The sequence below is a fragment of the Melanerpes formicivorus genome, unplaced genomic scaffold, assembly GCF_026170545.1.
Source record: "Melanerpes formicivorus ecotype bairdi unplaced genomic scaffold, bMelFor1.0.p_v2 SCAF_83, whole genome shotgun sequence".
Taxonomy (NCBI): Eukaryota; Metazoa; Chordata; class Aves; order Piciformes; family Picidae; genus Melanerpes; species Melanerpes formicivorus.
This window is the reverse complement of record NW_027142435.1, coordinates 1385176-1411974: the sequence shown is the minus strand read 5'-3', so window position 1 is coordinate 1411974 and position 26799 is coordinate 1385176. Positions and strand designations below refer to the sequence as shown.

General features: G+C 64.4%; 2 protein-coding genes across 3 annotated transcripts; both read left to right on the top strand.

Annotated features, from left to right (window-relative positions):
* Nucleotides 1-774: 774 nt before the first annotated feature.
* YJU2 (YJU2 splicing factor homolog) lies at nucleotides 775-10214 on the top strand. Its single transcript, XM_068164983.1, has 8 exons — nucleotides 775-1621; nucleotides 2205-2305; nucleotides 3192-3336; nucleotides 6889-7023; nucleotides 7745-7926; nucleotides 8336-8456; nucleotides 8598-8763; nucleotides 9136-10214. The coding sequence occupies exons 1-8, from the start codon at nucleotides 1598-1600 to the stop codon at nucleotides 9219-9221; spliced, it is 960 nt and encodes a 319-aa protein (XP_068021084.1). The 5' UTR covers nucleotides 775-1597; the 3' UTR covers nucleotides 9222-10214.
* Nucleotides 10215-17345: 7131 nt separating this feature from the next.
* LOC137454739 (uncharacterized) lies at nucleotides 17346-19437 on the top strand. Of its 2 annotated transcripts, none has more exons than XM_068164984.1 (6): nucleotides 17346-17398; nucleotides 17487-17576; nucleotides 17927-18131; nucleotides 18421-18569; nucleotides 18984-19085; nucleotides 19221-19437. In XM_068164984.1, the coding sequence occupies exons 1-6, from the start codon at nucleotides 17360-17362 to the stop codon at nucleotides 19236-19238; spliced, it is 603 nt and encodes a 200-aa protein (XP_068021085.1). In that variant the 5' UTR covers nucleotides 17346-17359; the 3' UTR covers nucleotides 19239-19437. The 2 variants fall into 2 exon arrangements, with proteins under 2 accessions (XP_068021085.1, XP_068021086.1); XM_068164985.1 differs by having other exon boundaries at nucleotides 17351-17380.
* The last annotated feature ends 7362 nt before the right edge of the window (nucleotides 19438-26799 follow it).

Sequence of the window (26799 nt, the reverse complement as noted above, 5' to 3'; positions counted from 1 at the left end):
ACCGGCTGGAGGGGCCGTGAGGGGCCGGTACCGGCTGGTGCCGCCTTGAGGGGCCCGTACCGGCTGGAGCGGCTGTGAGGGGCCGGTACCGGCTGGTGCCGCCTTGAGGGGCCCGTACCGGTTGGAGCGGCTGTGAGGGGCCGGTACCGGCTGGTGCCACCTTGAGGGGCCGGTACCGGCTGGAGCGGCTGTGAGGGGCCAGTACCGGCTGGTGCCACCTTGAGGGGCCGGTACCGGCTGTGAGGGGTTGCTATGGACTAGGGGAGCCGTGAGGGTTGGCACCGGCTTGGGGAAGGAGCTGAGTGTGCTCTGCCCTTACAGGCTGCCCCAGGGGAGGCAGGAGCAGTTCTGCTGAGGGTCCGGCGCCTTCAGCTCCTTCAGGCTCTCCCTCGGTCACAGGCATCGCATCGCGGAATGGTTTCGGCTGGAAAAGACCTTTCAGATCACCCGAGCCGACCGTTCCCGGACTGCACCGAGCCTGGTGCTGAGCTGTGCGGTGCTCAGCACCGCATCTCTGCGGGTGTTAAACCCCTGCAGGGATGGGGACTCAGCCGCCGCCCCGGGCAGGCTTGGAGAACCCTTCCGGGGAATACATTTCTTGCGGTGTCCAGCCTGACCCTCCCTTGGTGCGACCTGAGGCCATTTGCTCCTCTCCTGTCGCTTGCTGAGGAGAGAAGAGACCAACCCCAGCCCCCCCAACCCCCTCCCCGCTCCGACCTCCTCTGGCAGCTGCGGCATCAGCTCCTGCCTGGCAGGGGGCGAGAGCTGAAGGCGTTCCCAGCCTCCCTCTGCTGCTTCTCCCTGCGGGGGCAGGACTCAGCGCTGGTATTGGGGAGGACCAAGCCCAATTTCACTGCTTGCTGGAGGGCTTCACCCATCTGAGCTTTCTGCTGCCCCCAGGACAGCCCTGCGGGACGCCCTCACGGCCTTTGCTTTTGGCTCTCCTTTCCCTCTCCTTTCCCTCTCCTTTCCCTCTCCTTTCCCTCTCCTTTCCCTCTCCTTTCCCTCTCCTTTCCCTCTCCTTTCCCTCTCCTTTCCCTCTCCTTTCCCTCTCCTTTCCCTCTCCTTTCCCTCTCCTTTCCCTCTCCTTTTCCAACAAAACACAGCAATAAGCTAACTGCTGAGCAGGGAGGGAGCAGCCGCGGCCCCAGGACGGGAAGCCGTGCGTGGAGGAGCCTGGACCCTCAGCCTTGAGCGTGAAGCGCTAAAGCAGGGCGAGGTTTCCTCTTGGCTTGGGAGGGCAGCAGAGCACTCACCAACAAGATCTCCTTCTCCCCTCCCCAGCAGCGCTAATTAGCTAAATTAGGGACAGTTCATTTAATGTTTTCCTACCCAGAACACCGACCCTGAAGCGCCGCGCAGGGCAGAGCCAGCGGAACCTTTCTGTGGGGCCCCGGGCGCACCCACGGACCCTTAGCTGCGGGGCGGCGGCAGCGCGCAGCGCTCCCTGACGGGCAGTGAAGTTAGCCAATAGAAATCGAGAGCTGGCTGGCCTCGCCAATGAGCGGCGGGGGGAGGCGGGGCTCCTTTCCGGGAAGTGCCCGGCGGCGCGGCGGCTGTTGGTGGGAGGCGCCGGTGGCCCGGGAAGGTTGCAGCCATGTCGGAGCGGAAAGTGTTGAACGTGAGTTTGAGGGGGTCCCCAGGCCGGGCTGGGTCTGGGGAGGGGGCTGTGGTCGCGGAGGGAGGTCCTCGATCGGTTGGATGCTGCTGAGTGGGCTCTGCCGCCGCGGGCTGGGAGGGGGTGGTTAGGAGCTGCAAGCTGGGGGCAGCCAGCAGCGCTTGAGAGCGGCGGGGCTTGGGAGGCCCCGCTCGGTGTGAGGGTACTGAGGTGGAAAAGGGGTCCTGAGGTGGAGAGGGAACCCTGAGACCACCCTCAGGCTGGGAGTGGGGCGCTTGGGGTGGGGATCCCTAGGCTGGGAACACTCAGCAGTGCTTGAGGGGGCTGGCAGGGGCGAGAGGCCCTAAAGTCATGCAGGGGTTGGGGTGGGCTGGGTCCGAGGGCGAGCAGACAGACAGACAGACACCCTCCAGCGCGTGGCTCTGGCAGGGGGGTTGGACACCGTGGGCCACGCTGGGCCGGGCTGTGGGGAGCTGATCCCTTAGGTACGGCAGCTGGGACGCTGCTGCCACCGCTCTGAGCGACCCCAGGGCCAGCACACAGCCAGCACACAGCCAGCACACAGCCACCTCTGCTCTCTCTCTAGAAATACTACCCTCCAGACTTCGACCCGGCTAAGATCCCCAAGCTCAAGCTCCCCAAGGATCGGCAGTATGTGGTGCGGCTCATGGCCCCCTTCAACATGCGGTGAGAGCGCTGGGGGAGGGGCAGCGCGCCCGGCGCCTGCAGGGAGCTGCTGCCAGCAGCCACTAAGGCTGACACAGAGCAGGGGAGGAGGGCTGGGGGAGGGGGAAGGGATGCTGAGGGTGGTTGGGGGGCTGTGGCCTCGTGGAATGCTGGAAGTGGGGAGGGTGGAAGAGACCTTGGGGCTCATCAAGTCCAGCCCCTCAGCTGGAGCTCACAATGCCCCCAAGCCCTGTCCCTCAGCACCACAACCACACAGCTTCTGAGCACCCCCAGGGATGGGGACTCCACCAGCTGCCTGGGCAGCCTGGGCCAGTGCCTGAGAGCCCTTTCTGTGGAGAGGTTTTTCCTGCCACCCAGCCTGAAGCTCCCCTGGCACACCCTGATGCTGTTTGCTCTCCCCCTCTCACTTGTGCATGTGAGCAGAGCCCAGCCCCCACCTGGCCCCAGCCTCCTCTCAGGGAGCTGTAGGGAGCACTGAGGTCTCCCTCAGCCTCCTCTGCTCCAGGTTACACAATCCCATTCCCTGAGGGGGGCAGCCACACTCCTGCTGGCCTCACTGCCCCTGGTGCCAGCCAGGATGCCATTGGCCTTCTTGGCCACCTGAGCTCTCAGTGCCAGCCCTCAATCAGCACCCCCCAGCAGCTCTTCAGCCACTCTGCTCCAAGCCTGTAGCCCTCCTGGGCTGGTTGTGGCCAAGTGCAGCACTCAGCACTGCACCTCGTGGAGTCTCCTCCCGTTGGCCTCAGCCTGGCCAGAGCTCCCCGCAGCAGAGCTGCCCAGGGGCAGGAAGCCTCCAGCAGAACCTGGGCTGCCAGGGACTGAGCAGTCCCTTGGGGGGGATTCCTGCTCTGCTTGTTGCTATGGGCCTGTGCTGCTGCCTCCCCAGCTGCAAGACCTGTGGGGAGTACATCTACAAGGGGAAGAAGTTCAACGCCCGGAAGGAGACAGTGCAGAACGAGGTCTACCTGGGGCTGCCCATCTTCCGCTTCTACATCAAGTGCACCCGCTGCCTGGCAGAGATCACCTTCAAGGTCAGGCCTCTGCCTCCCCAGGGCAGGTTCTGCAGCCCCTGGCTGCTCAATCCCACCTGCAAAGGCTGCCCCAGCAAGGCCTGGGCCTGGGCCTGGGCCTGTTGCTGCATCTTCCCTTCCCGCCCCTGTTGGTAGCTCTGAGGGGACTCAGCCCTGCGTGGGCTGGAGCAGGGCAGGAGGGCTGGGGGTGATTGTCCTGCTGTGTGTGTGTGGCTGGAGCAGGGCTGGGGGTGATTGTCCTGCTCTGTGTGTGGCTGTGGCTGGAGCAGGGAGCAGGGCTGGGGGTGGTTGTCCTGCTGTGTGTGTGTGTGGCTGGAGCAGGGCAGCAGGGCAGCAGGGCAGGGGGTGGTTGTCCTGCTCTCTCTGTGTGTGTCTGTGTGGCTGTGGCTGGAGCAGGGCAGGAGGGCTGGGGGTGATTGTCCTGCTGTGTGTGTGGCTGGAGCAGGGCTGGGGTGATTGTCCTGCTGTGTGTGTGGCTGGAGCAGGGCTGGGGGTGGTTGTCCTGCTGTGTGTGGCTGTGGCTGGAGCAGGGCTGGGGTGATTGTCCTGCTCTGTGTGTGGCTGGAGCAGGGCTGGGGTGATTGTCCTGCTGTGTGTGTGGCTGGAGCAGGGCTGGGGTGATTGTCCTGCTGTGTGTGTGGCTGGAGCAGGGCTGGGGTGATTGTCCTGCTCTGTGTGTGGCTGGAGCAGGGCTGGGGTGATTGTCCTGCTGTGTGTGTGTGGCTGGAGCAGGGCTGGGGGTGATTGTCCTGCTGTGTGTGTGGCTGGAGCAGGGCTGGGGGTGGTTGTCCTGCTGTGTGTGGCTGGAGCAGGGCTGGGGGTGATTGTCCTGCTCTGTGTGTGGCTGGAGCAGGGCAGCAGGGCAGGGGGTGGTTGTCCTGCTCTCTCTGTGTGTGTCTGTGTGGCTGTGGCTGGAGCAGGGCAGGAGGGCTGGGGGTGATTGTCCTGCTCTGTGTGTGGCTGGAGCAGGGCTGGGGTGATTGTCCTGCTGTGTGTGTGGCTGGAGCAGGGCTGGGGTGATTGTCCTGCTGTGTGTGTGGCTGGAGCAGGGCTGGGGTGATTGTCCTGCTCTGTGTGTGGCTGGAGCAGGGCTGGGGTGATTGTCCTGCTCTGTGTGGCTGGAGCAGGGCTGGGGGTGATTGTCCTGCTGTGTGTGTGGCTGGAGCAGGGCTGGGGGTGATTGTCCTGCTGTGTGTGTGGCTGGAGCAGGGCTGGGGGTGATTGTCCTGCTGTGTGTGTGGCTGGAGCAGGGCTGGGGGTGATTGTCCTGCTGTGTGTGTGGCTGGAGCAGGGCTGGGGGTGATTGTCCTGCTGTGTGTGTGGCTGGAGCAGGGCTGGGGGTGATTGTCCTGCTCTGTGTGTGGCTGGAGCAGGGCAGCAGGGCAGGGGGTGGTTGTCCTGCTCTCTCTGTGTGTGTCTGTGTGGCTGTGGCTGGAGCAGGGCAGGAGGGCTGGGGGTGATTGTCCTGCTCTGTGTGTGGCTGGAGCAGGGCTGGGGTGATTGTCCTGCTGTGTGTGGCTGGAGCAGGGCTGGGGGTGATTGTCCTGCTGTGTGTGTGGCTGGAGCAGGGCTGGGGTGATTGTCCTGCTCTGTGTGTGTGTGGCTGGAGCAGGGCTGGGGGTGATTGTCCTGCTCTGTGTGTGGCTGGAGCAGGGCTGGGGGTGATTGTCCTGCTCTGTGTGTGTCTGGAGCAGGGCTGGGGTGATTGTCCTGCTCTGTGTGTGTGGCTGGAGCAGGGCTGGGGTGATTGTCCTGCTCTGTGTGTGTGTGGCTGGAGCAGGGCTGGGGTGATTGTCCTGCTGTGTGTGTGTGTGGCTGGAGCAGGGCAGGAGGGCAGGGGGTGGTTGTCCTGCTCTGTGTGTGGCTGGGGCAGGGCTGGGGGTGATTGTCCTGCTGTGTGTGTGGCTGGAGCAGGGCTGGGGGTGATTGTCCTGCTGTGTGTGTGGCTGGAGCAGGGCTGGGGGTGATTGTCCTGCTGTGTGTGTGGCTGGAGCAGGGCTGGGGGTGATTGTCCTGCTCTGTGTGTGGCTGGAGCAGGGCTGGGGGTGATTGTCCTGCTGTGTGTGTGGCTGGAGCAGGGCTGGGGTGATTGTCCTGCTCTGTGTGTGTGTGGCTGGAGCAGGGCTGGGGGTGGTTGTCCTGCTCTGTGTGTGTGGCTGGAGCAGGGCTGGGGGTGGTTGTCCTGCTCTGTGTGTGTGGCTGGAGCAGGGCTGGGGTGATTGTCCTGCTCTGTGTGTGGCTGTGGCTGGAGCAGGGCTGGGGGTGATTGTCCTGCTCTGTGTGTGTGTGGCTGGAGCAGGGCTGGGGGTGATTGTCCTGCTCTGTGTGTGTGTGGCTGGAGCAGGGCTGGGGGTGATTGTCCTGCTGTGTGTGTGGCTGGAGCAGGGCTGGGGATGATTGTCCTGCTCTGTGTGTGTGTGGCTGGAGCAGGGCTGGGGGTGATTGTCCTGCTCTGTGTGTGTGTGGCTGGAGCAGGGCTGGGGGTGATTGTCCTGCTGTGTGTGGCTGGAGCAGGGCTGGGGGTGATTGTCCTGCTGTGTGTGTGTGGCTGGAGCAGGGCTGGGGGTGATTGTCCTGCTGTGTGTGTGGCTGGAGCAGGGCTGGGGATGATTGTCCTGCTGTGTGTGTGGCTGGAGCAGGGCAGGGGGTGATTGTCCTGCTGTGTGTGTGGCTGGAGCAGGGCTGGGGGTGATTGTCCTGCTGTGTGTGTGGCTGGAGCAGGGCAGCAGGGCAGGGGGTGATTGTCCTGCTCTCTGTGTGGCTGTGGCTGGAGCAGGGCAGGAGGGCTGGGGTGATTGTCCTGCTCTCTCTGTGGCTGTGGCTGGAGCAGGGCTGGGGGTGATTGTCCTGCTGTGTGTGTGGCTGGAGCAGGGCTGGGGGTGATTGTCCTGCTCTGTGTGTGGCTGGAGCAGGGCTGGGGGTGATTGTCCTGCTGTGTGTGTGGCTGGAGCAGGGCTGGGGGTGATTGTCCTGCTGTGTGTGTGGCTGGAGCAGGGCTGGGGTGATTGTCCTGCTGTGTGTGGCTGTGGCTGGAGCAGGGCAGCAGGGCAGGGGGTGGTTGTCCTGCTCTCTCTGTGTGTGGCTGTGTGGCTGTGGCTGGAGCAGGGCAGGAGGGCTGGGGGTGGTTGTCCTGCTCTCTCTGTGTGTGGCTGTGTGGCTGTGGCTGGAGCAGGGCAGGAGGGCTGGGGGTGGTTGTCCTGCTCTCTCTGTGTGTGGCTGTGTGGCTGTGGCTGGAGCAGGGCAGGAGGGCTGGGGGTGGTTGTCCTGCTCTCTCTGTGGCTGTGGCTGGAGCAGGGCAGGAGGGCTGGGGGTGGTTGTCCTGCTCTCTCTGTGGCTGTGGCTGGAGCAGGGCAGGAGGGCTGGGGGTGATTGTCCTGCTCTCTCTGTGGCTGTGGCTGGAGCAGGGCAGGAGGGCTGGGGGTGATTGTCCTGCTCTCTCTGTGGCTGTGGCTGGAGCAGGGCAGGAGGGCTGGGGTGGTTGTCCTGCTCTCTCTGTGGCTGTGGCTGGAGCAGGGCTGCCCTGCTGCATGGCTGTGCTGCCTTTCCCCCCAGACAGACCCAGAGAACACAGACTACACCATGGAGCACGGCGCCACACGCAACTTCCAGGCTGAGAAGCTCCTGGAGGAAGAGGAGAAGAGGATGCAGAAGGAGAGGGAAGAGGAAGAGCTCAACAACCCCATGAAGGTGTGAGACCTGATCCTCTCCTCCCCCTCCTCTCTGCCTCAGGGAGGTCACATCTGCAGCACTCTGTCCACCTCTGGGCTCCCCAGTTCCAGAGGGACAGGGAAATGCTGCAGGGAGCCCAGGGGAGGCTGCAAAGGTGGAGCCAGGCTCTGCCCAGGGGAGCCCAGGCCCAGGGGCACAAACTGGAGCCCAGGAGGCTCCACCTGAGCAGGAGGAGAAACTTCTTTGGTGTGAGGCTGCTGGAGGCCTGCAGCAGGCTGCCAGAGAGGCTGTGGAGTCTCCTTCTCTGCAGAGCTCCCAACCCCCCCTGGGCACTGTGCCCCTGGGCAGGCTGCTGGGGGAGCCCTGCTGGGGCAGGGGTTGGAGTGGCTGAGCTCCAGAGGTCCCTGCCAACCATTCTGGGTTCTGTGGTTCTCTGCAGAGGGCAAACTCCTCTGCTGCCCTGGCACCAGGTGGCTTTGTGGCCACTGACTGAGCTCTGCAGGCTCCCAGGGCAGGCAGCAGACAGCTCTCTGCTCCCAGGAGGTTTCCTCCTGTGCTGCAGCTTGTGGCAGGCTGCACCTTGCCCCAGGTGTTCCTGCCCTGGTCAGACCCCACAGTGATGGTGATGGTGATGATGATGGTGGTGACCTTCCCCTGTAGTGCATGGGGAGGTGGTGCTGGAGGGGGCTGGCAAGCTCTGCTCCCTCCCAGAAGCTCAGCTGCCCCTCTGGTCCCCCAGGTGCTGGAGAACAGAACCAAGGACTCCAAGCTGGAGATGGAGGTCCTGGAGAACCTGCAGGAGCTGAAGGAGCTCAACCAGCGCCAGGCTAATGTGGACTTCGAGGCCATGCTGAGGCAGTACCAGGAGCAGGAGGAGCAGCAGAGGCTCAGGGAGCAGCAGGAGGATGAGGAGGAGCTGAGGTGAGTGGGTTGGGAGGGTCCTGTGGCAGCAGCCAGGGGGATGTGTCCAGGCTGGGCTGCATCTCACCTGCTCCTCAGCACCCCAAGAGTGTCCTGCCCCAGGGCCCTGAGGTGAGGGGAGCTGGGAGGGTGGGAGGTGGTCCTGAGCAGGCTCTGAGGACAGTGTGTGCTCAGGGAGGTGCAGCTGGAGGGCATTTGGGTACCACTGGCCCAGCTGAGAAGTGTCCTGTGGAGAGAGCTCCAGCAGCTGGCTGAGCTGCAGGCCTCAGCCCTTGGGCACTGCCTGCCCATCACCTCTCCCAGAGCTGCCCAGAGGCTGGGTCCTGCTGCAGCACAGGCTGGGGCCCAGGCAGCCCTGCTGGGGGTGGCAGAGGCCACCTCTGACCCTCTGTGTGGCCTCTCCTCCCAGAGCCATGCTGGAGCAGGCCCAGAACAGGAGGCTGCTGGTGGACTCTGACTCTGATGAGGAGCCTGCAAGGTCTCACCTGAGGCCTGTGGCCAAAACTAAACCTACAGACATCCTGCAGGAGGTGAGTGAGGAGGGCAGGGGCTGCCCCCAGCCCCCAGCAGCCTCTGCAGGGGTGGGGAGCAGCCCCCCTTGGTGCTCCCAGCAACTGCCCTGCTGCCTCCCTGTGTGCTGCTGCTTTCCCTCTCCTCCTTCTGCCCTGCAGGAGCCTCAGCCCCAGAGCAAGAAGCTGAAGACTGAGAGCTGGGAGCGCAGTGTGGGCAAGCTGAGCAGCAAGGCCCAGCTGGCAGGGCTGGTGGCAGTGAGGAGGCCACAGCCAGGCCCTGCCCTGCCCAATGGCACAGGGAGCCAGAGCACCACAGCCAGCACTGGTAACTGCCTGCCCCTCAGGGGCTGGGCCCTGGGGAGGGGGCTGGCAGCACCCAGGGGGTGTTTGGCTCTGCCTCAGAGCCTCTCAGGCCCTGCTGCTTGTTGTGGGGGCAGGGGCCTGGCCCTGTGTCTAGGGGATGTGCTGCTGGAGATCTCCCTCCTGCCCTTGGAGGGCAGCCCAGGCCCTGGGGACAGTGCCAGGGCCTCCCCTGCTGCAGGAGCCTGCAGCTGAGCAGCACAGCAGCTCCCTGCCCACCAAGAGCAGGCTGGGGGTGGAGGCTCTGCTCAGGCCCTGGGAGCCTCAGGGCTGTGTCCCCAGCAGGCTGTGCTGGCAGTGGGGAGGGCTCCTGACTGCTGCTGTTGCTCTCTTCCAGGCTCCCTCCCCACAGGCAGCAGCACCTCCTCCTCCCTGGGCCTGCTGGGGGCCTACTCAGACAGTGAGGAGAGCAGCAGTGACTGAGGAGCCAGCAGGCCAGCCCAGAGCTCGCAGCACAGGGCTGGCCCCAGCCCCAGCTGGCAGCAGATCCTCTCCAGAGCCCCACATGGAGCTGGCATCAAAGCCCTCAGGGTCTGCAGACCTTCTGGAGCCCCTCACCTGCCCAGCCTGGGGGAGTGCAGCCCTCCCCCAGCAGCTGAAACCTGGCAGCTCCTCACAGGGCTTCACATCACTGCTGCCTGGCAGCTGGGGGAAAGCTCTGGCCCTGTCCTGGGCTGGCTGTGCCCAGCCCCAGCTTGCAGCCAGGCCCTGCCCTGCACCTGCAGTGTGTTTGGAGCCTGCCCAGGACTGTGGAGTTCCTCAGTTCTGCCCTCAGCCCCACACTGATGGTGTCTGGGGCAGGGGCTGGGACACACTGAGCCTCCCACAGCACACAAGGCACTGCAGAGCCTCCCTCCCCTCCCACCCTCTGGCCCTGCAGGGAGCAGGCAGGAGCTCAGCACCACTCTGTGCCATGGGGGCAGCTACCCCCACTCCCTGCTGCCTCCTGACCCTGCTGTGGGGCTCAGATCCCCCTGTGGGCTCCACCTCCCCTTCCCTGCCCCTGGATGTCCAATGATCCCTCTGTGGGGCTCAGATCCCCCTGTGGGCTCCACCTCCACTTCCCTGCCCCTGGGTGTCCAATGATCCCTCTGTGGGGCTCAGATCCCCCCTGTGGGCTCCACCTCCACTTCTCTGGCTCCAGATGCCTCCTGTCCCCTCTGTGGGGCTCAGGTCCCACTTCTCTGGGGTGACCACAGGCAGGGGCTTGGGGGGAGGCTCTGGCCATGTGCTGTGGGGGTGGGACTGTCCTTGTGGTCCTGCCAGCAGCCTCCAGCCCCTGCCCAGGCCCTGCTGGGGCCCAGGCCCAGCAGCTTGCTGACCAACCCTCCCCTGCTGCTGGCTGAGGGCTGGGGGTTGCTCAGCTGCCCAGCAGCCACCCCCCAGTAATAAATTGGATGTCTCAGAGCCACTTCATTGCCTCTGCATCTTCCAGAGCTGTGCCCTGATGGCCTTGGAGGTCTGTTCCAACCCAAACAATTCCCTGGTGCCAAGGCTGTCCTGGCTGTGCACCCTCTGCTCCTCACCACCCCCTCCTCTCCCCTCAGCTCCTCTGCCCCCCCAGGAGCACTGCAGCTCTTTCCTGCTCCTGAGCTCTGCCTTTCATCTCCTCCTTCCCCACCCCCAGCCCCACTCTGCTGCTCTGCTGCCCAGGGACTGCAGCAAGCAGCCAGGCTCTGGGCTGGGCCAGGGCTGGAGGTCCCCCCTGGAGGTCCCCCCTGGGGGTCAGCTCTCATCTCTCCCTCTGCTGTCCCTGAGCAAAAGGCTGAGTGGAGCTGCTGGCAGGAGGGAGCAGAGCAGCCCCTGGGGGTTTGCTGCCTTGCCCCCTGCCTGCCCTTGGCCCCTGCCTGGCCCTGCCCTGGGCTCTGGCAGCTCTGCTGGGAGCCAGCAGCACAAAGGTGACTGCAGGCAGGCTGCAGGCAGCGTCCTGCCTGGGTCAGCACTTCTGTCAGAGCAGAGCTCCTCTGCTCCAGGCTCCTCCACTCAGCTGCTGCTGGTTCCACCTTGCAGACAGCCTGCAGTGAGGCCAGCAGGAGGCCTGGGCTCTGGGGGACAGCTTCCTCCTGCTGGCCAGGACAGGGGGCTCTGACCTCCTGCTGGCCTCTGCAGCCTCCTGGGGTGGGAGCAGCTCTCCTCCCCCTCTGCATTGCCCTACTGAGGCCACAGCTGCAGGCCTGGGGCCAGCTCTGGGCTCCCCAGCTCCAGAGGGGCAGGGAACTGCTGGAGGGAGCTCAGGGGAGGCTGCAGAGCTGCTGAGGGCCTGGAGCAGCTCTGGGAGGAGCAGAGGCTGAGAGCCCTGGGGCTGAGAACCTGGAGCAGAGCAGCCCCAGAGGGGAGCTGAGCAATGCTCAGAGCTGAAGGAGCTGTGGGGGGCAGGAGGCTGGGGCCAGGCCCTGCTCAGTGGTGCCCAGGGCCAGGCCAAGGGGCACTGTGCTCCTGGTCAGGCTGCTGTGGGAGCCCTGCTGGGGCAGGGGCTTGGAGTGGGTGAGCTCCAGAGGTCCCTTCCAGCCCCTCCATGCTGGCAGCAGCTCCAAAGTGCAGCTCAGGCCTCAGCAGTTCCACCTGGCTGCCCAGCAGAGCAAGCTGGCAGCTGCCCTGGCTCCTGGGGACCATTACCTCTGCATGGGTTCCCTCCTCACTCTTCATCACCCTGGGCCCTCTTGGGCACTGTGCCTAAACCAGCAGCAGTAAAACCCTCTCCAGATGGTGCTGGGACCAGCAGCAGTGAGGGCAGTGGAGCCCTGCAGAGGCTGTGATAGAGCAGGGCCAGGTCCTGGGTGCTGCTGCATCGACCTGGCCACCACCCAGCAGCTGCAGAAGCCAAGGCCTCAGCTCCAGCCAGCAATCAATAGGCCTCAGCTCATTAAGTGGGGAGATGAAGAACCTTCCTCTGCACTCCCACCTTGGCCACCCCTGATGCTCCAGAGGGACCCAGACAGGCTGCAGAGGTGGAGCCAGGGGAACCTCATGAGGTTCAGCAAGGCCAAGTGCAAGGCTCTGCCCAGGCTGGGGGGACCCAGAGCAGGGTCAGCCTGGGGCTCAGTGGGGAGAGCCTGGCACAGGCTGCCCGGGGGGGCTGTGGCTGTCCCCTCCCCGGGGCTGCTCAAGGCCAGCTTGGGTGAGCAGCTGAGAGCTGCCCCTGGCAGGGGGCTGGGTGCTGGGGAGCTCTGAGCTCCCTGCCCCCCAAGCCCCTCTGTGCCTCTGGAGCTAAGGGCAGCAGGGAGCTGGGCTGCAGGGGCTCAGCCCCTGCCAGCAGCTGTCACAGAGTTCTTGAGCTGAGTTTTCCTCTCTTCCCCTAATGCCAATCAGCTCTTAGCTAAATGAAATCCTGCCTGCAGCACACCCAGCCCCGAGGGCAATTAGAGACACTTAATGAATCTGCTTCTGGGCTCTTGGAAGCAGTTAGCTGGCAGCAGACCCAGAGCTGGACCTCGGAGCTCTGGCACATGACAGCAGCCCAGGGGGAAGCAGCACTGCTCTGGCTGCTCCCCAGGGAGGCTTGGAAGGGACCCTGCCCCATGGCTGCAGAGCCCCTGCAGTGACCCAGGGGGCACAGAGTCACAAGGAGTGGGTTGGGTTGGAAGGGACCTCAGAGATCATCCAGCTCCAAAGCCCCTGCCAGGGACCCCTCCCACCAGCCCAGGCTGCTCAGGGCCTCATCCAGCCTGGTCCTGAGCACCTCCAGGGAGGAGGCAGCCACAGCCTCCCTGGGCAGCCTGGGCCAGAGCCTCCTCACCCTCAGTGCAATTCCTGCCTCACCCCAGCTGAGGTGCAGCAGTGCTAGGACCAGGACAACTCTTACATCAGGGGCTCCAGGGACCCCAGGGAGGCACAGCCAGGATCTCCTCATGGGGGGCTGAGTCCCCCTGGGGCTGGCTGGAGGCATCTGAAGGGAATCAGACTCATAGAAGAGCAAGGGAGAGCCAGGCCCTGGCTGCACTCACAGAGCAGGGGACAGAGGTCCTCCTGCTGTGCCAGGCTGGATGGGAAAGAGGTTTTGTGGTGCAGCACAGCTGAGCAGGGAGCAGCTGCTGCCAGGGGCCCCTTGCAGAGGCTCCCAAGGCTCTTCCCTGCAGGAGCTCAGAGCTTCTTCCCTGCTCTGTGCACAGCTCAGGACCACAGCTGTGCTCTCAGCCGTGATGGAGAGGAGCAAACAAAGCCACTGGGGGAGCAGATGGCAGCAGCAGCTCCAGCAGAGCTACCTGGGCACGAACAGCCTGGCAGCTGGGCAGCTGAAACCTGAGCCTGCAGGAGCTGTGCTGCACCCAGGCACTGCTGGAGCCTGCAGGAGCTGTGCTGCCCCCAGGCACTGCAGGAGCCTGCTGGAGCTGTGCTGCACCCAGGCACTGCTGGAGCCTGCAGGAGCTGTGCTGCACCCAGGCACTGCTGGAGCTGTGCTGCACCCAGGTACTGCTGGAGCTGTGCTGCACTCAGGCACTGCTGGAGCCTGCAGGAGCTGTGCTGCCCCCAGGCACTGCTGGAGCCTGCAGGAGCTGTGCTGCATGCAGGAGCTGTGCTGCACCCAGGCACTGCTGGAGCTGTGCTGCACCCAGGCACTGCTGGAGCCTGCAGAGCTGTGCTGCCCCCAGGCACTGCTGGAGCCTGCAGGAGCTGTGCTGCACCCAGGCACTGCTGGAGCTGTGCTGCACCCAGGCACTGCAGGAGCTGTGCTGCACCCAGGCACTGCAGGAGCTGTGCTGCACCCAGGCACTGCTGGAGCCTGCAGGAGCTGTGCTGCACCCAGGCACTGCTGGAGCTGTGCTGCACCCAGGCACTGCTGGAGCTGTGCTGCACCCAGGCACTGCTGGAGCCTGCAGGAGCTGTGCTGCACCCAGGCACTGCTGGAGCCTGCAGGAGCTGTGCTGCACCCAGGCACTGCTGGAGCCTGCAGAGCTGTGCTGCCCCCAGGCACTGCTGGAGCCTGCAGGAGCTGTGCTGCCCCCAGGCACTGCTGGAGCTGTGCTGCACCCAGGCACTGCTGGAGCCTGCAGGAGCTGTGCTGCACCCAGGCACTGCAGGAGCTGTGCTGCACCCAGGCACTGCTGGAGCCTGCAGGAGCTGTGCTGCACCCAGGCACTGCTGGAGCTGTGCTGCACCCAGGCACTGCTGGAGCCTGCAGGAGCTGTGCTGCCCCCAGGCACTGCAGGAGCTGTGCTGCACCCAGGCACTGCTGGAGCCTGCAGAGCTGCAGGGGGGAGCTGAGGGCACAGCAGCTGCTGCAGCATATCCCAGGGGGGGTCAGCAGGGTGGAGAGGAGGAGGATGGTAGAAGTGGTGAGGCTGGAAGAGAGCCTGGAGATCACCAGGTGCAGCCCCTCCCAGTGCCACCACTGCTGCACCACCTCCCTCAGCACCACAGCCAGGTGGCTCTGATACCCCTCCAGGGCTGGGGACTCCACCACCTCCCTGGGCAGCCTGGGCCTGAGAGCCCTTCCTGGGAAGAAATTGTTCCTCATGTCCAACCTGAACCTCCCCTGGGGCAGCCTGAGGCCATTTCCTCTCACCCTGGCACTTGGTGCATGTGAGAAGAGCCCAACCCCACCAGGCTGCAGCCTCCTCTCAGGGAGCTGCAGAGAGCAAGGAGCTCTCCCTCAGCCTCCTCCACACTGAACCCCCCCAGAGCTCCCTCAGCTGCTCCTCCCCAGCCCTGTGCTCCAGACCCCTCCCCAGCTTGCTTGCCCTTCTCTGGACCTGCTCCAGCCTCTCAATGTCCTTCTTGGAGCGAGGAGCCCGAACCTGACCCCAGCACTCAAGGTGTGGACTCAGAGGGTCTCCATCACCCCCCTGGACCCGCTAAGGGAGAGCATCCCTGTGCGCGGCCCTGCCTCTTCCCTGCTTCCCAGGGTCCTGGCTGCCGCAGAGTGTCTCAAAGCCACAGCCTGACCTTCGCAGCAGCAATCAGCTCAGAGCGCAGGAGGGGCTCCTGGCCCCCCGCAGCCGCGGAATCCTCGGCAGCCGCTCGGCAGCGGTCCCGGCACGGCCGCCTGGTGCCGCGCATCGGGACCGCGCATCGGGACCGCGCAGACAGCAGGGCGCAGACAGCAGCCAGAGACCCCCCAAGGGCATCTTGTCCAACCCCGCCGCAGGCAGCAGGGACAGCTCCAGCCAGGGCAGGCTGCCCAGGGCCACACCGAGCCTGGTCTTGAACGTCCCCAGGGCTGGGAGCTCAACCACCTCCCTGGGCAGCCTGTCGCAGGCTCTCAGCACCCTCACAGTGCAGAACTTCCTCCTGATGTCCAACCTGGATCTCCCCTGCTCCACTTCCAAACCATTGTCCCTCCTCCTGTCCCCACAGCCCCTCCTGAGCAGCCCCTCCCCAGCCCTCCTGCAGGACTCCTCCAGAGACTGAAGTGCAGCTCTGAGCTCTCCCTGGAGCCTTCTCCTCTCCAGGCTGCACAGCTCCCAGCCTGTCCCCGCAGCAGAGGTGCTGCAGCCTCCTCTCCTCTCTCTGTTTGAGTCCCACTGGGCTCCTGCTGCTGCCCATCAGCTGCTGCTGTTCTGCTCCAACCTCCTCGCAGCCAGGCCTGGCTCCTGCTGCTGCAGCCACTGCAGGTGGGAGCAGGAGTGGGAAACCAGCCCCCAGCTTTCTGCTGCCTGTACCTGCAGGAGGCTGGAGCAGAGCTGTGAGTCAGAGACAAGCAGCAGTTAAGCAGAAGGCCCCAGGGCCAGGCAGGATGAGCAGTGGCTGCTCACAGCTCTTCACCTCAGCCATGTCCTCCCTCAAACCTCCTCCCTGTGTGCAGGGCAAGGACATCCTGCAAACCTCAGGGGCATGGTGCTCCCAGGGGCAGATTTCACCCCTGAGAGTGCAGATGGCAGCAGCCCAACCCTGCTGGCCCAGGAGGTTCTGCTCCATTAGCCCCACAGGCACTCCTGGCCCTGCAGGTTCTGCTGCTCAGTGCAAGCCACCAGCAGCTGGGGGCAGCATGGCTGAAAGCCTGCAAGTGGCCTTGGCACAGAGGTTGGCAGCTGGGCTGCTGTGGGGAAACTCTGTGTGAGCCCCTGGCACAGGCTGCCCAGGGAGGCTGCGGCTGTCCCCTCCCTGGAGCTGTTCAGGGCCAGGCTGGGTGAGGCCCTGAGCAGCCTGGGCTGGTGGGAGGGGTCCCTGCCCATGGCAGGGGGTTGGAGCTGGATGATCTCTGAGGTCCCTTCCAACCCAACCCATCCTGTGAACTAGTTCAGGACTTGAAAGCAGAGGTCCAGAGGCTGGGGGTGGAGACCCTGGCAGCTGCCAACCTCCCACCCCAGAGCTGGGACCCATCCCCAAGGCGGCTGTGAGGGATGGAGGAGGCCAGGGGAGGAGTCAGCAGCCCCCAGCCCTGCTCCTGCTCAGGGCTGCCAGCTCCCAGCGGCTGGATGAGCATCGTGAGCTGGGGCTGCAGCTCCCAGGCTGGGAGGGAGCCAGAGGAGCTCTGCTGGCCTGGGCAGGATGTGAGTCACCAGCCGTGGGCACCAGGTGGAGCCGAGCAGAAGGGGCTGGGAGTGGGAGACAAAAGCAAGGATGGGAGACAAAAGCACAGGGAGTGGGAGAGGAAAACCACTCCAGCTCTGTCTGGCAGGACCCTGCTGGCAGCACCTCCCCCATGGCTCACAGCTACCCAGCGCCAGCAGCCACCACGGGGCCCCAGGAGCCTCCTCCGCTCTCACCAGGGCTGTGCTGCCTCATTTCTCCTGCATCCCTGTGCTCCCAGCCCTGTTCTCCCCAGCCCTGTGCTTCCCAGCACTGTGTTCTCCTGCCCTGTGCTCCCAGCACTGTGCTCCCCAGCCCTGTGCTTCCCAGCACTCTGTTCCCCTGCCCTGCGCTCCCAGCACTCTGTTCCCCTGCCCTGCGCTCCCAGCACTCTGTTCCCCTGCCCTGCGCTCCCAGCACTCTGTTCCCCTGCCCTGTGCTCTCAGCACTCTGTTCCCCTGCCCTGTGCTCCCAGCACTCTGTTCCCCTGCCCTGTGCTCCCAGCACTCTGTTCCCCTGCCCTGTGCTCCCAGCACTCTGTTCCCCTGCCCTGTGCTCTCAGCACTCTGTTCCCCTGCCCTGCGCTCCCAGCACTCTGTTCCCCTGCCCTGTGCTCCCAGCACTCTGTTCCCCTGCCCTGTGCTTCCCCTATCCCTTTGCTCCCATCCCTGTACCTCCCAGCCCTGCACTCCCACTGCTGCTGGGAGTGGGGCTGTGGGGTGTTGTGCCAGGCAGCCCCCAGGAGGCTCTCTGACCCCTGGGGGGGGGTTTAGAGGGGCAGCTTTGCTGGCACCTCCTCACCCTCCTGCCTCAGCAGGGAAGGACAGGAGACCTCCACAGCAGTCTTGCCTGGGACAGCTTCAGCCCCCAGGAGGACACAGAGACCCTAAACTGGGAGACACCAAAGCCCTCCCTGGGCATCCCCAGCCCTTAAAGAAGGCAGCAGGAGCAGTGCCCACACCTGGGGAGCCCCAGGAGGGGTCCCTGGGCTGCCCCTCTGATTGGTGTGGCCAGCAGCTCATCACTGCCATCAGCAGCACCTGGCCCAGCAGCTACAAAGAGCCTGAGGGCTGCAGGGGGCCCCAGGGTGGTCTTTTGTCTGGTCTGAGCTCATGGAGCAGCAGCTGAGGCCAGTGAGCAGCCCGGGGCAGGTAGAGCTGCTGCAGGTCCCAGGGGGGCTGCTTCTGCTGGGCAGAGCTGCCTGGAGGGTGTCTGACCTCTCTCTCTCTCTCTGCCTAGGGGGGGTTGGTTGCCTGCAATGAGTCCTTCTCCTCCTTCTCCAGAAGGTTCCTGTGCCAGCTCCTCCAGCTGGCTCCTGTCAAGTACCTGGTAGGTGATGCTGCTGCTGGAGGGCAAGGGGATGAGGAAGCCTTGAGAGCAGCTCCTTCTCTGCCAGATGTCCTCTCTCCTCCCAGCCTGTTCCCCCTGCCCTGTCCCCTGCTTTGCCTTTGCTCCCCCTCTGCTGATGGCTGCTGCAGCATTCATGTTCCTGCCCTCCTTTGGGCCAGGGGAGAAGGAGCTCCTTGGGGCTGAGGTCATCTAAGGGCTTCTGCTTTACCTGGCTGCAGCTGGTCCCAGCCTCAGCTCCAGGCTGGCACAGGGCAGGGTTTAAGAGGTCCTCTGAGGACGTCAGAGAGCTGGGAGGTCTGCAGGACCTCAAGTGCCTCTCTTGCTTGCAGCTGAAGATTCTTCAGAAGGCATCAGTCTGGGTTGGATGTGAGGCCCCTGTGGAAGCCATTCTGAGCAGAGTTCTCTGCAGCCAGCATCAGGAGGCACTAAAGAGCTTTGTCCTCTCCATTGTCCTCTCCATTGTCCCCACCAGGATCCAGAGCATCCTGGGCTACTACCTGCCAGCAGTCTGGGAGCAGAGCACTGTGCCCAAGGGTAAGAGCTGTGCCCCCCGGGGGGCTGTGCAGCTAAGCAGCACAGAGCAGGACATCAAAACCTGCTGGGCCACAGAAGGGGTTGGGTTGGAAGGGACCTCAGAGATCATCCAGCTCCAGCCCCCTGCCCTGGGCAGGGACACCTCCACCAGCCCAGGCTGCTCAGGGCCTCATCCAGCCTGGCCCTGAACACCTCCAGGTCTGGAGCTGCCCTGCTGGGTGGTGAGCAGGGGAACCCCCAGGTGCTTGGTGTGGGGGTGCTGTGATTGTGCCTCCCACAACCCCTGCAGAGCCCCAGGAAGCTGCCCTGGAGCCAGGCAGCAGAGGGAACAAGAGGACTAGAGAAGATGTAGCTGAGGAGGAGAGGGAGAGCTGGCTGCTGTGGCTGGAGAGGGACCTGTCCCAGGAGAGCTCTGACTCTGAAGATGCCACCTATGAGGTAGGAGCTCCTGGCTGAGGAGCTTGGAGGTGATTGCTTAGCCTCTCTCTGCCCCTGGCCTGGGAGTGTCACTGCAGAGCAGCCTGGGCAGGCTCCTGGGGGGAGGTTTCCTTCCTCAGTGTCTGGAAGCTGTGTGTGCCCCCAGCCCTTGGCACTGCAGCTTCCCTCTGGTCGATGGCACCATGGCACCACAGCTTGGCTGGGCTGGAGGGGACCTCAAAGCTCATCCAGTCCCAACCCCTGCCATGGGCAGGGCCAGCTCCACCAGCCCAGGCTGCTCAGGGCCTCATCCAGCCTGGCCCTGAACACCCCCAGGGAGGGAGCAGCCACAACTGCAAAGCAGCTCCTGTGCCCCCAGTGGCCCTGGGCATGTGCCTGGGGTGCCCTTCCTCAGCCTCTCCCTCTCCTCCTCAGCCCTCAGAGCTGGAAACAGCCAGCGAGGAGTATAGGTCCCAGAACGACACCGACCTGGAGCTGCAGGAGCTCCTCGGGGGGGAGGAGCTGCCAGCCCCCCAGGTGAGTGAGCCCCAGGCTGCTGCAGGCTTGGCCTGGGCTGCTCTTGCAGCCTGGGGCTGGGGGGCCACGGGGGGGGTGGGGGGGTGGCAGGGGTGGGTGCCCAGGGCTCTGCCTAAAGCTTCTTCATCTCTCCAGGATGAGCAGGAGCCCTGAGCCCACGGCCCTGGACCTCTGCTGTGGCTGCAAGCTGCTTGGCTCCCTGAGGGAGGGGTCCCCAGCCCTGAGGGAGGGGTCCCCAGCCCTGAGGGAGGGGTCCCCAGCCCTGAGGGAGGGGTCCCCAGCCCTGAGGGAGGGGTCCCCAGCCCTGCTCTGTTTGTAGTTTGGAACTTTGTAATAAATTGCTCTATTTTTTCACCAGAGTTGGTGCAGTTGGCTCTCAGTGCTTGGAGCTGCCAGGTCCTGCCTGGGCAGCAGGTGGCACAGACCTACTGCTGCTGCTGGGGGGGAGCAGGGGCTGTAGCTGCCAGTGGGGCCCTGGAGCCCCTGGGGAGGGGGCCCTGGAGCCCCTGGGGGGTTGCTGACTGGACATGTTGGCATGGGAGGGGAAGGAGGGGGGTGGAGGGGCTTGGGCTGAGTGCAGCTGGGCTTCCATGGGGCAGAACTTGAGGGTGGCCAAGCTGAGTGGTCCCCAGCTGGCCCTGGGCTGGCTGCAGAAGTGCAGGATGAGTGCCTCAGGACCCTGTGCTGCACCCTTGGGATAAACCAACCCACCTCAGCTGGGGTCCTGGAGCTGCTCCTCGAGCTTCCCTCTGCCAATGCCTCTCTAAATGCAGGTCTGCCTCCCCCATGGCACTGCCTGCAGCCACCCCAGCACTGGGCTCACCCCAGCAGGGCTCTCCCCTCAGCCTGCTCAAGGAGGGGACAGGCCTGGGCTGGGCACCAATCCAGTAGCTCCCAGTTTGGGTCTGGTGGCTCCCCCCAGCCCTGCAGTCAGCCCTTCCCAAGCAGGGATGAATCAAGCAGCCTTTGGTGGCATGGAGCTGGGGGAGGGCTTCTGCTGCTGCCTCCCCAGCCTGTGGAGCTCTGGCTGTGGAGATGAGGAGGGGCCTCAGCTCATTGTCTGGGTGCTGATGCCTTGCAACGTGGTGAGCAAGCAGCTGGCATCAAGGAGGCTCTCTGAGCTCACCTGCAGATGAATTCTGTGCACACAAGCACCTGCCAGGAGAGCTCCCCAGGCCTGACTGAGGAAGAGGAGCCCTGCTCAGAGGAAGCAAATGGCTTGCTGGAGTAGAGAGCTACCTGCAGAGCTGCTCTATCCCAAGGTCATCACCTTGCCTCCAGCACAAGTAAGTAGGTGGTGTCTGTTTGTGCTGTCAGCAAGGCAGGGGGGAGGAGGAAGCTGATGGAGCTGCTGCTGCCAGCCTGGCACAGGGGCAGGGCACTGCCAGGGCCTGGCAGGAGCTGCTGCTGGCCTGAGGGCTGTCCCCCTGCTGGGGGCAATGGGCTGTGAGCAACCTGCACCGAAGACCTCTTTGAATCTGGGCTGCAGCCAGCTGAGGGAGGATGAGGAGGGGACAGGGGCTGGGGAAGGGGCTGGGGAGGAGCAGCTGAGGGGGCTGGGGGGGCTCAGCCTGGAGGAGAGGAGGCTGAGGGAGAGCTCATTGCTCTCTGCAGCTCCCTGAGAGGAGGCTGCAGCCAGGTGGGGGCTGGGCTCTGCCCCCAGGGGACAGCACAAGAGGAAAAGGCCTCAGGCTGCAAAGGGGGCAGGGGGGGAGAGAGGGAGGTTTAGGTGGGACATGAGGAACAATTTCTTCTCCTTGGTGCTGGGAACTGGGCAGAGGTGGTGGCCACAGAGAGGAGCAGAGGGCAGAGCTGCAGGGGGAGGGTGGTGTGGGTGCAGACCTGGGGGCTGCCCTGGGGCTGCCAGCCAGGACCGTTTGAGATCCTCCAACCCAACCCTCCTCTAACTTCACCGAGTCTCCCACAGCCCCAGGGAGCCTTGGTGGCTTTGCAGGTGTCACCAGGGCCAGCAAAAGAGCAGTCAGGGGGGAAAGAGGAGGATGGGGGAGAGGGGGGAAGGAGTTCATGGGGTGGTAGGGGGATGGAGAGACAAACCTGGCCCTGGGGGGGGAGTTGTGGGGCAGGCAAAGGTGACCCTCCCAGCTGGGGGTGTCCAGAGGACTGTGTGGAGCAAGCAGCCTGCAAGGGGCTCCCTGCAAGGGGCTCCCTGCAAGGGGCTCCCTGCAAGGGGCTCCCTGCAAGGGGCTCCCTGCAAGGGGCTCCCTGCCAGAGCTCTGCTGAGGCAGCTGCATGGCAAACAAATGGCTTAAGTGAGGCAAAAATCTGCCCAATTAGGATGAGCCAATCCAGCTAGCAGCCCCTGGGCAGGTTCCCTTGGGCTCGTCCTTGGCAGTGTGGGGGGCAGGGGGTGCTCCCCCCGGCCTGGGGCAGGGGAGGCAGGGGGTGCTCCCCCCGGGCTTGGTGCTCATTAGCATCCTCTCCTCCTCGGGCTGCTGGCTCTGAGCCCTGGGCCAAGCCTGATTAGGATGGGGAAATGGCTTTGGCAGCTGTGCCAGGCAGGGGTGAGGCAGTGGCACAGTGCTGCCAGGGTCACTGCCATCCCCTCCTGCCATGCAGCTTCCCAGGGAGCTCCTTCACCATCAGCTCTTGAAAGCTGCTACTAGAGAAGGTCACAAACTCTCTTCCAACCTTGCTCCAGGGCTGGAAGAAGCCTTCTGCTCTTTTCTGTGAGAAGCAGAGAAAAATGCTTTGGGTTGGAGGGGATCTTTAAAGCTCATCCAGTTCCAGCCCTGGCCATGGGCACCTCCAGCCCAGGCTGCTCAAGGACCCTGTGAGCTGAGGCTGTTCAGCCTGGGGAGGAGAAGGCTCCAGGGAGACCTTCTGGTGGCCTTGCAGTGCTCAAAGGGGAGATCAGAAAGCTGGGGACAGACTTCTGAGCAGGGCCTGCTCTGAGGGGACAAGGGGGGATGGTTTGAAGCTGATAGGAGGAGATTCAGAGTGGAGAGAAGGGAGAAAGGTTTGACCCTGAGGGTGGGGAGAGCCTGGCCCAGGCTGCCCAAGAGGCTGGGAGCTGCCCCAGGGCTGGAGCCAGCCCAGCTCAGGGCCTTTGGGCTCTGAGCAGCCTGGCTGGGGCTGGCCCTGCTGGCTGCAGGGGGCTGGGTGGGTGAGCTCTGGAGGTCCCTTCACGAGCTCAGGAGCTGCCTCTGCCCATGGAGAAGCCTCCTCCCTGCTGCCACCCCCTGAGGCTCCTGCCTGCCGCTGCTGGCAGCTCCCAGGGATAATCTCTGCTTCATCTTCACGCTGTGACAAGCAGCAGGAGCAAGGGAGGCTTTGATGTGTCCCTGGGGATCTGTGTGCAAGCTCCAGGTGCTGGGAAGGGCCTGCAGGGAGGATCTGGCTCTCCTCTGCCCTGCAAGCAGCCAGTGCTGAAGTGCTGCAGCTGCCCTGGAGCAGGCAGCTCTGCCAGCTGGGGCTGCAGCCCTGCATGGGCAGGGGACAAACAACTCCCTTGGCTCTGCTCTCATCCTGCTGGCTGCTCCTCTCTCACAGCTCTGCACAGGGAGCCTGGGGAATGGATTTGTGTCTTGCCTGTGGCCCCAGCTGCCCCTGGGGGCTTGCAGGCAGGGACTGGTGGTTGGTTCTGCTTCCCTCAGGGAAGAAACTTGTGGAGAGGGCACTTGGGGGCACGGCTTAGGGGTCAGGGGTCGGTGGTTGGAGTGGGTGATGGCACAGCCCTGGCTCCTCTGTGCCACCAGCCTGGGGTCAGCACTTGGCTGCCAAGAGCCTGATCCTTGCCTCCATGAGGCTGGGCTGGGAGCTGTCCTTGGTTGGAAGAGCCACTGGCTGCCGAGGGCCTCACCCTTGCCTCCAAGGGGGTGTGCTGGGAGCTGTCCTTGTCCCTCTCACCTTCCCTTTCCCCCAAGCTGAGCTCCTGCAGCCTCTCCACCGAGTGCTGAATCAACCCAGGGAGGTTTGGGGAGTGCCTGGGTGAAGCTAATGGGAGCTGAACATTCCTCTCCCTCCCGGTGTGAGTCACAACCTCCTGCATGTGCAGCTCCAGCGCTCCCAGCACGCTCCACTGCCCAGCTCCTTGTCCTCAAGAGCTTCCCCTGGGGGCTGAGCTGCAGAGACAGAGCCCCCAGCCCCTGCAGGAGAGCCACAGCTGAGTGTGGCCTCTCTCTCCTGCTGCTGCTGTGCCCCTGGCTGTAGCTCACTTGGAGATCAGAGGCTGAGAGCTCTGAGCAAGGAGGGCAAGGAGCCAGGGGCAGGTGTCAGAGAATCAGAGAGCTGAGGCCAGGGTGGTGTTGGGTGGAGGGTTGGACTTGATGCCCTCAGAGGGCTTCTCCAGCCCAGAGTCCTCTCTGATGGATGTCCCAGAGGCTTCATCTCTCCCCTCAAGCTCCTGCAGGTGCTGGAAGTCCCCAGAGCATCTCCTGGGTGCAGGACAGAGGAGGAGCAGAGCTGTGCTCCAGCTTGAGCGAGCCCCCAAGGCAGCTTCCCCTCCCTGCTCTCCATGCCTGACAGGAGCTGGGAAAGCTTTACTCGAGGTGGGGAATAACAACGATCCATCTCAGCCCTGCTGTCATTAATCCTTGCTAATTGTTTCTATAATTAAAGGCCCCATTGTGCCCTGTCTCTCCAGGATGATTGATCACAGCAGGAGCACTGCTGCAGGGCTGGGGGCAGCTGCCTGCCTCTGGAGGGGCTCACGAAGCCTGGGCCCAGGCTGCTGGGGGGTGGCTGGGTGGAGGGGAAGGTCTCAGAGGGCTTTTCTGACCCGAGCAACTCTTTGATCCTTGCCCTGCTCACCTGTGAAGCACTGCAGAGAGCTGCCCCTGCCAGAGGGAGCAGGGGAGGGGAGGGGAAGGTCCTGGTGGCTCTCTGCTCCCAGGGGCACAGCTGCCTCTCTCCTGCCCCTGACCTGGCAGAGGGAGCAGGGGAGGGGAAGGTCCTGGTGGCTCTCTGCTCCCAGGGGCACAGCTGCCTCTCTCCTGCCCCCAGCCTGGCAGAGGGAGCAGAGTGCTGCAGGTCAAGATGTCCCCAGGCAGGGAGGCAGAGGGTGACAAACATCTCTGCATCCCTCTGCCAGGTACAGGGTTTGCTTCCAGCCACTGTTTCCCTTCCTTCGGGCCCGGGGGTGGATTTGTTTCCTGCAAAGCTGTGACAATAATGGCCCTGGCCAGCTGCCAGCTGCAGCAGCACTTCTCACCTCCAGCACTTCTCTCCTCACACTGCTCCCACAGCCTCCCTCCAAGCCAGGCCCCCAGCAGCTGCTCACCCCCAGCTCCCCCTCCCACCACTGAGCCACATCCCTCACCCCTCCAGGGCTGGGGGCTCCATCACCTCCCTGGACAGCTTGAGCCAGTGCCTGCCAACCTCTCCTGGGAAGGAACTGTTCCTAACGTCCACCCTGAGCCTCCCCTGGGGCAACTTGAGGCTGTTTCCTCTGGCCCTGGCACTTGGTGCATGTGAGAAGAGCCCAACCCCCACCTGGCTGCAGCCTCCTCCAAGGGAGCTGCAGAGAGCAAGGAGCTCTCCCTCAGCCTCCTCTTCTCCAGGCTGAACCCCCCCAGCTCCCTCAGCTGCCCCTCCCCAGCCCTGCTCTCCAGCCCCTTCCCCAGCTTGGTTGCCCTTCTCTGGACCTTCTCCAGCCTCTCAATGTCCTTCTTGGAGTGAGGAGCCCAAGCCTGACCCCAGTACTCCAGGGGTGCCCTCACCAGTGCCAAGCAGAGGACAATCACATCCCTACACCCCGCCGGCCACACTCCTCCTGGGGAAGCCGGGGCCCAAGCCCAGCTCCTCAGCCCCTCCTCACAACCCTTTGTGTCCAAGACCCTTCCCCACCTCGGTTGCTCTTCTTTGGAACCCTGACCGCCAGCAAAGCCTCTCCAGAGATCTTTGGCAAGGAGCTTGGAGCTGCCGGGAGGGCTGCGCTGGGACGCAGGCAGGGAGGGCGGCGGGGGCGGGCGGCAGGGGCGGGCAGCGCTCCGCACGCCGCAGCTGAGCCGAGGGAAACGTGGGGGCTGCCTGCAGCAGGAGCAGCTTCCCAGCGAGCAGGCAGCCAGCAGGCAGCCAGCAGGCAGCGAGCGGCCGCCCCCGGCTCTCCCGTGCCGGCAGCGCTGGGATCCGGCCGGGCACGGCTCCGGCGTGCGGGCACAGAATGGGCTGGCTCGGAAGGGACCTCAGAGACCATCGAGGCAGGGACAGCTCCACCAGCCCAGGGTGCTCAGGGCCGCATCCAGCCCGGCCTTGAACACCTCCAGAGAGGGGGCAGCCACAGCCGCCCTGGGCAGCCTGTGCCACAGCCTCCCCAGCCCCCACGGGAAAGGTTTTCTTCCTAATCTCCAGTCTCAATCTCCCCCCTCCCAGCTCAGAGCCATTGCCCAGGGACCCCTCCAGCCCCACAGTGTCACTGCTGCCGGAGTGGGGACAGTGTGGTGTGCCCCTCTGCATGCTGGAGTGATGCCAGGGTGATACAGGTGGGGAGAAGCTGCACTCTGGGGTGCCAAGGGGGGACCTGGGCACAGTGACCTCGCAGCCAGGCAGTGCAGGGTCCCTGGGGGAGGGTTCCTTCCAGGAGTTATTTGAGATGCCCTCAGAAGCAGTGGCCACCAAAAGTCCAGAGTCATCCCAGGGCTCCCACTGCTGCATCCTCGCAGGGGGGGTGGCTGTCAGCAGAGCACTGCTGGAGTGCTGCATTCCAGCTGGCAGGGGCCCAGCACGGCCAGCAGGGCTGGGGGCTGGGGCAGGGAGAGGCCCCGGCCCCGTGTGCTGCAGGGCAAGCTCCTGTGCCCCAGCAGGGCAGGGCACACTGGGGGGCAGAGGAGCCTTCCCCTCCCTGCTTCTTGGGGTTTGTTTGCTTTCCCTGGGCACGTTTCAGCCACAAACTCTTTGGGCTCTTGGGTGTGAGCCAGAGCAGCTGTGAGGTTTTTTTTCCCCTTTCTTTCTCATTCCTCTCACTCTTCTTTCAAGGGCTGGGTTTTTTTTAACTCATTTTGCTGAGTCTGTGTGAAAATGCTCCAGAAAGCAGCACACTTGACAAGATGCTCCCAGCTCACCCCACAACAGCTCCTCCAAAGGCAGAGACACCCACCCCACAGCACTGCACCCTGACAGCCCCAGGGCAGGGGCACAGGGACAGCCCCACAGGCAGGAGGTGACATTGGTGCTCCCCTCTGTGCCCAGGGGACGGAGGTGACCCTGCTGCATCCCCAGTCCTGGCCTTGAGGAAGGAGCAGAGCTTGAAGCAGTGTGGTTTGTGGATCCTCATCATCATTTTGGAGGGGGACTACACTGTGCTGGCTCAGGCTGAGGGGTGGCAGGTGGGGGTAAAGCCCAGGGAAGCTAAGGAAGGCACCAGGTCCCATCTCAGCACCCCAAATGCCACAGCTCCCAGCAGGGAGCAGGCTCTGGGTGCACTGAGGACAGAGAACCTCTCTGGTGTTAGGTCCTTTTGAATTAATGCTCAGACTGAAGCCAATCTGAGCAAGACCTGGGGGACTTGGCCCCATGGCCAGCACAGGGCTGGGGGGCTCCAGCTCAGGGAATCAGAGAAGGGCAACCTCAGCCTGGTGCCTTTCCCAGAATCCCAGCAGGGAGAGGCTGGAAGGGACCTCTGGAGCTCATCCCCAGCCCCCTGCTCCAGCAGGGCTCCCCCAGCAGCCTGCCCAGCAGCACAGTGCCCGGGGGGGTTGGGAGCTCTGCACACCAGGAGACTCCACAGCCTCTCTGGGCAGCCTGCCCCAGGCCTGCA

Bases quoted from the DNA above. Each gene is read 5' to 3' on its own strand.
- LOC137454739 (XM_068164984.1), top strand. From the start codon at position 17,360: ATGGAGCAGCAGCTGAGGCCAGTGAGCAGCCCGGGGCAG. The intron at 17,399-17,486 runs GTAGAGCTGCTG...CTCTCTGCCTAG, and splicing joins CAGTGAGCAGCCCGGGGCAG to GGGGGGTTGGTTGCCTGCAA. The intron at 17,577-17,926 runs GTAGGTGATGCT...TCTTGCTTGCAG, and splicing joins TGGCTCCTGTCAAGTACCTG to CTGAAGATTCTTCAGAAGGC.
- YJU2 (XM_068164983.1), top strand. From the start codon at position 1,598: ATGTCGGAGCGGAAAGTGTTGAAC. The intron at 3,337-6,888 runs GTCAGGCCTCTG...CTTTCCCCCCAG, and splicing joins TGGCAGAGATCACCTTCAAG to ACAGACCCAGAGAACACAGA. The intron at 8,764-9,135 runs GTAACTGCCTGC...GCTCTCTTCCAG, and splicing joins GAGCACCACAGCCAGCACTG to GCTCCCTCCCCACAGGCAGC.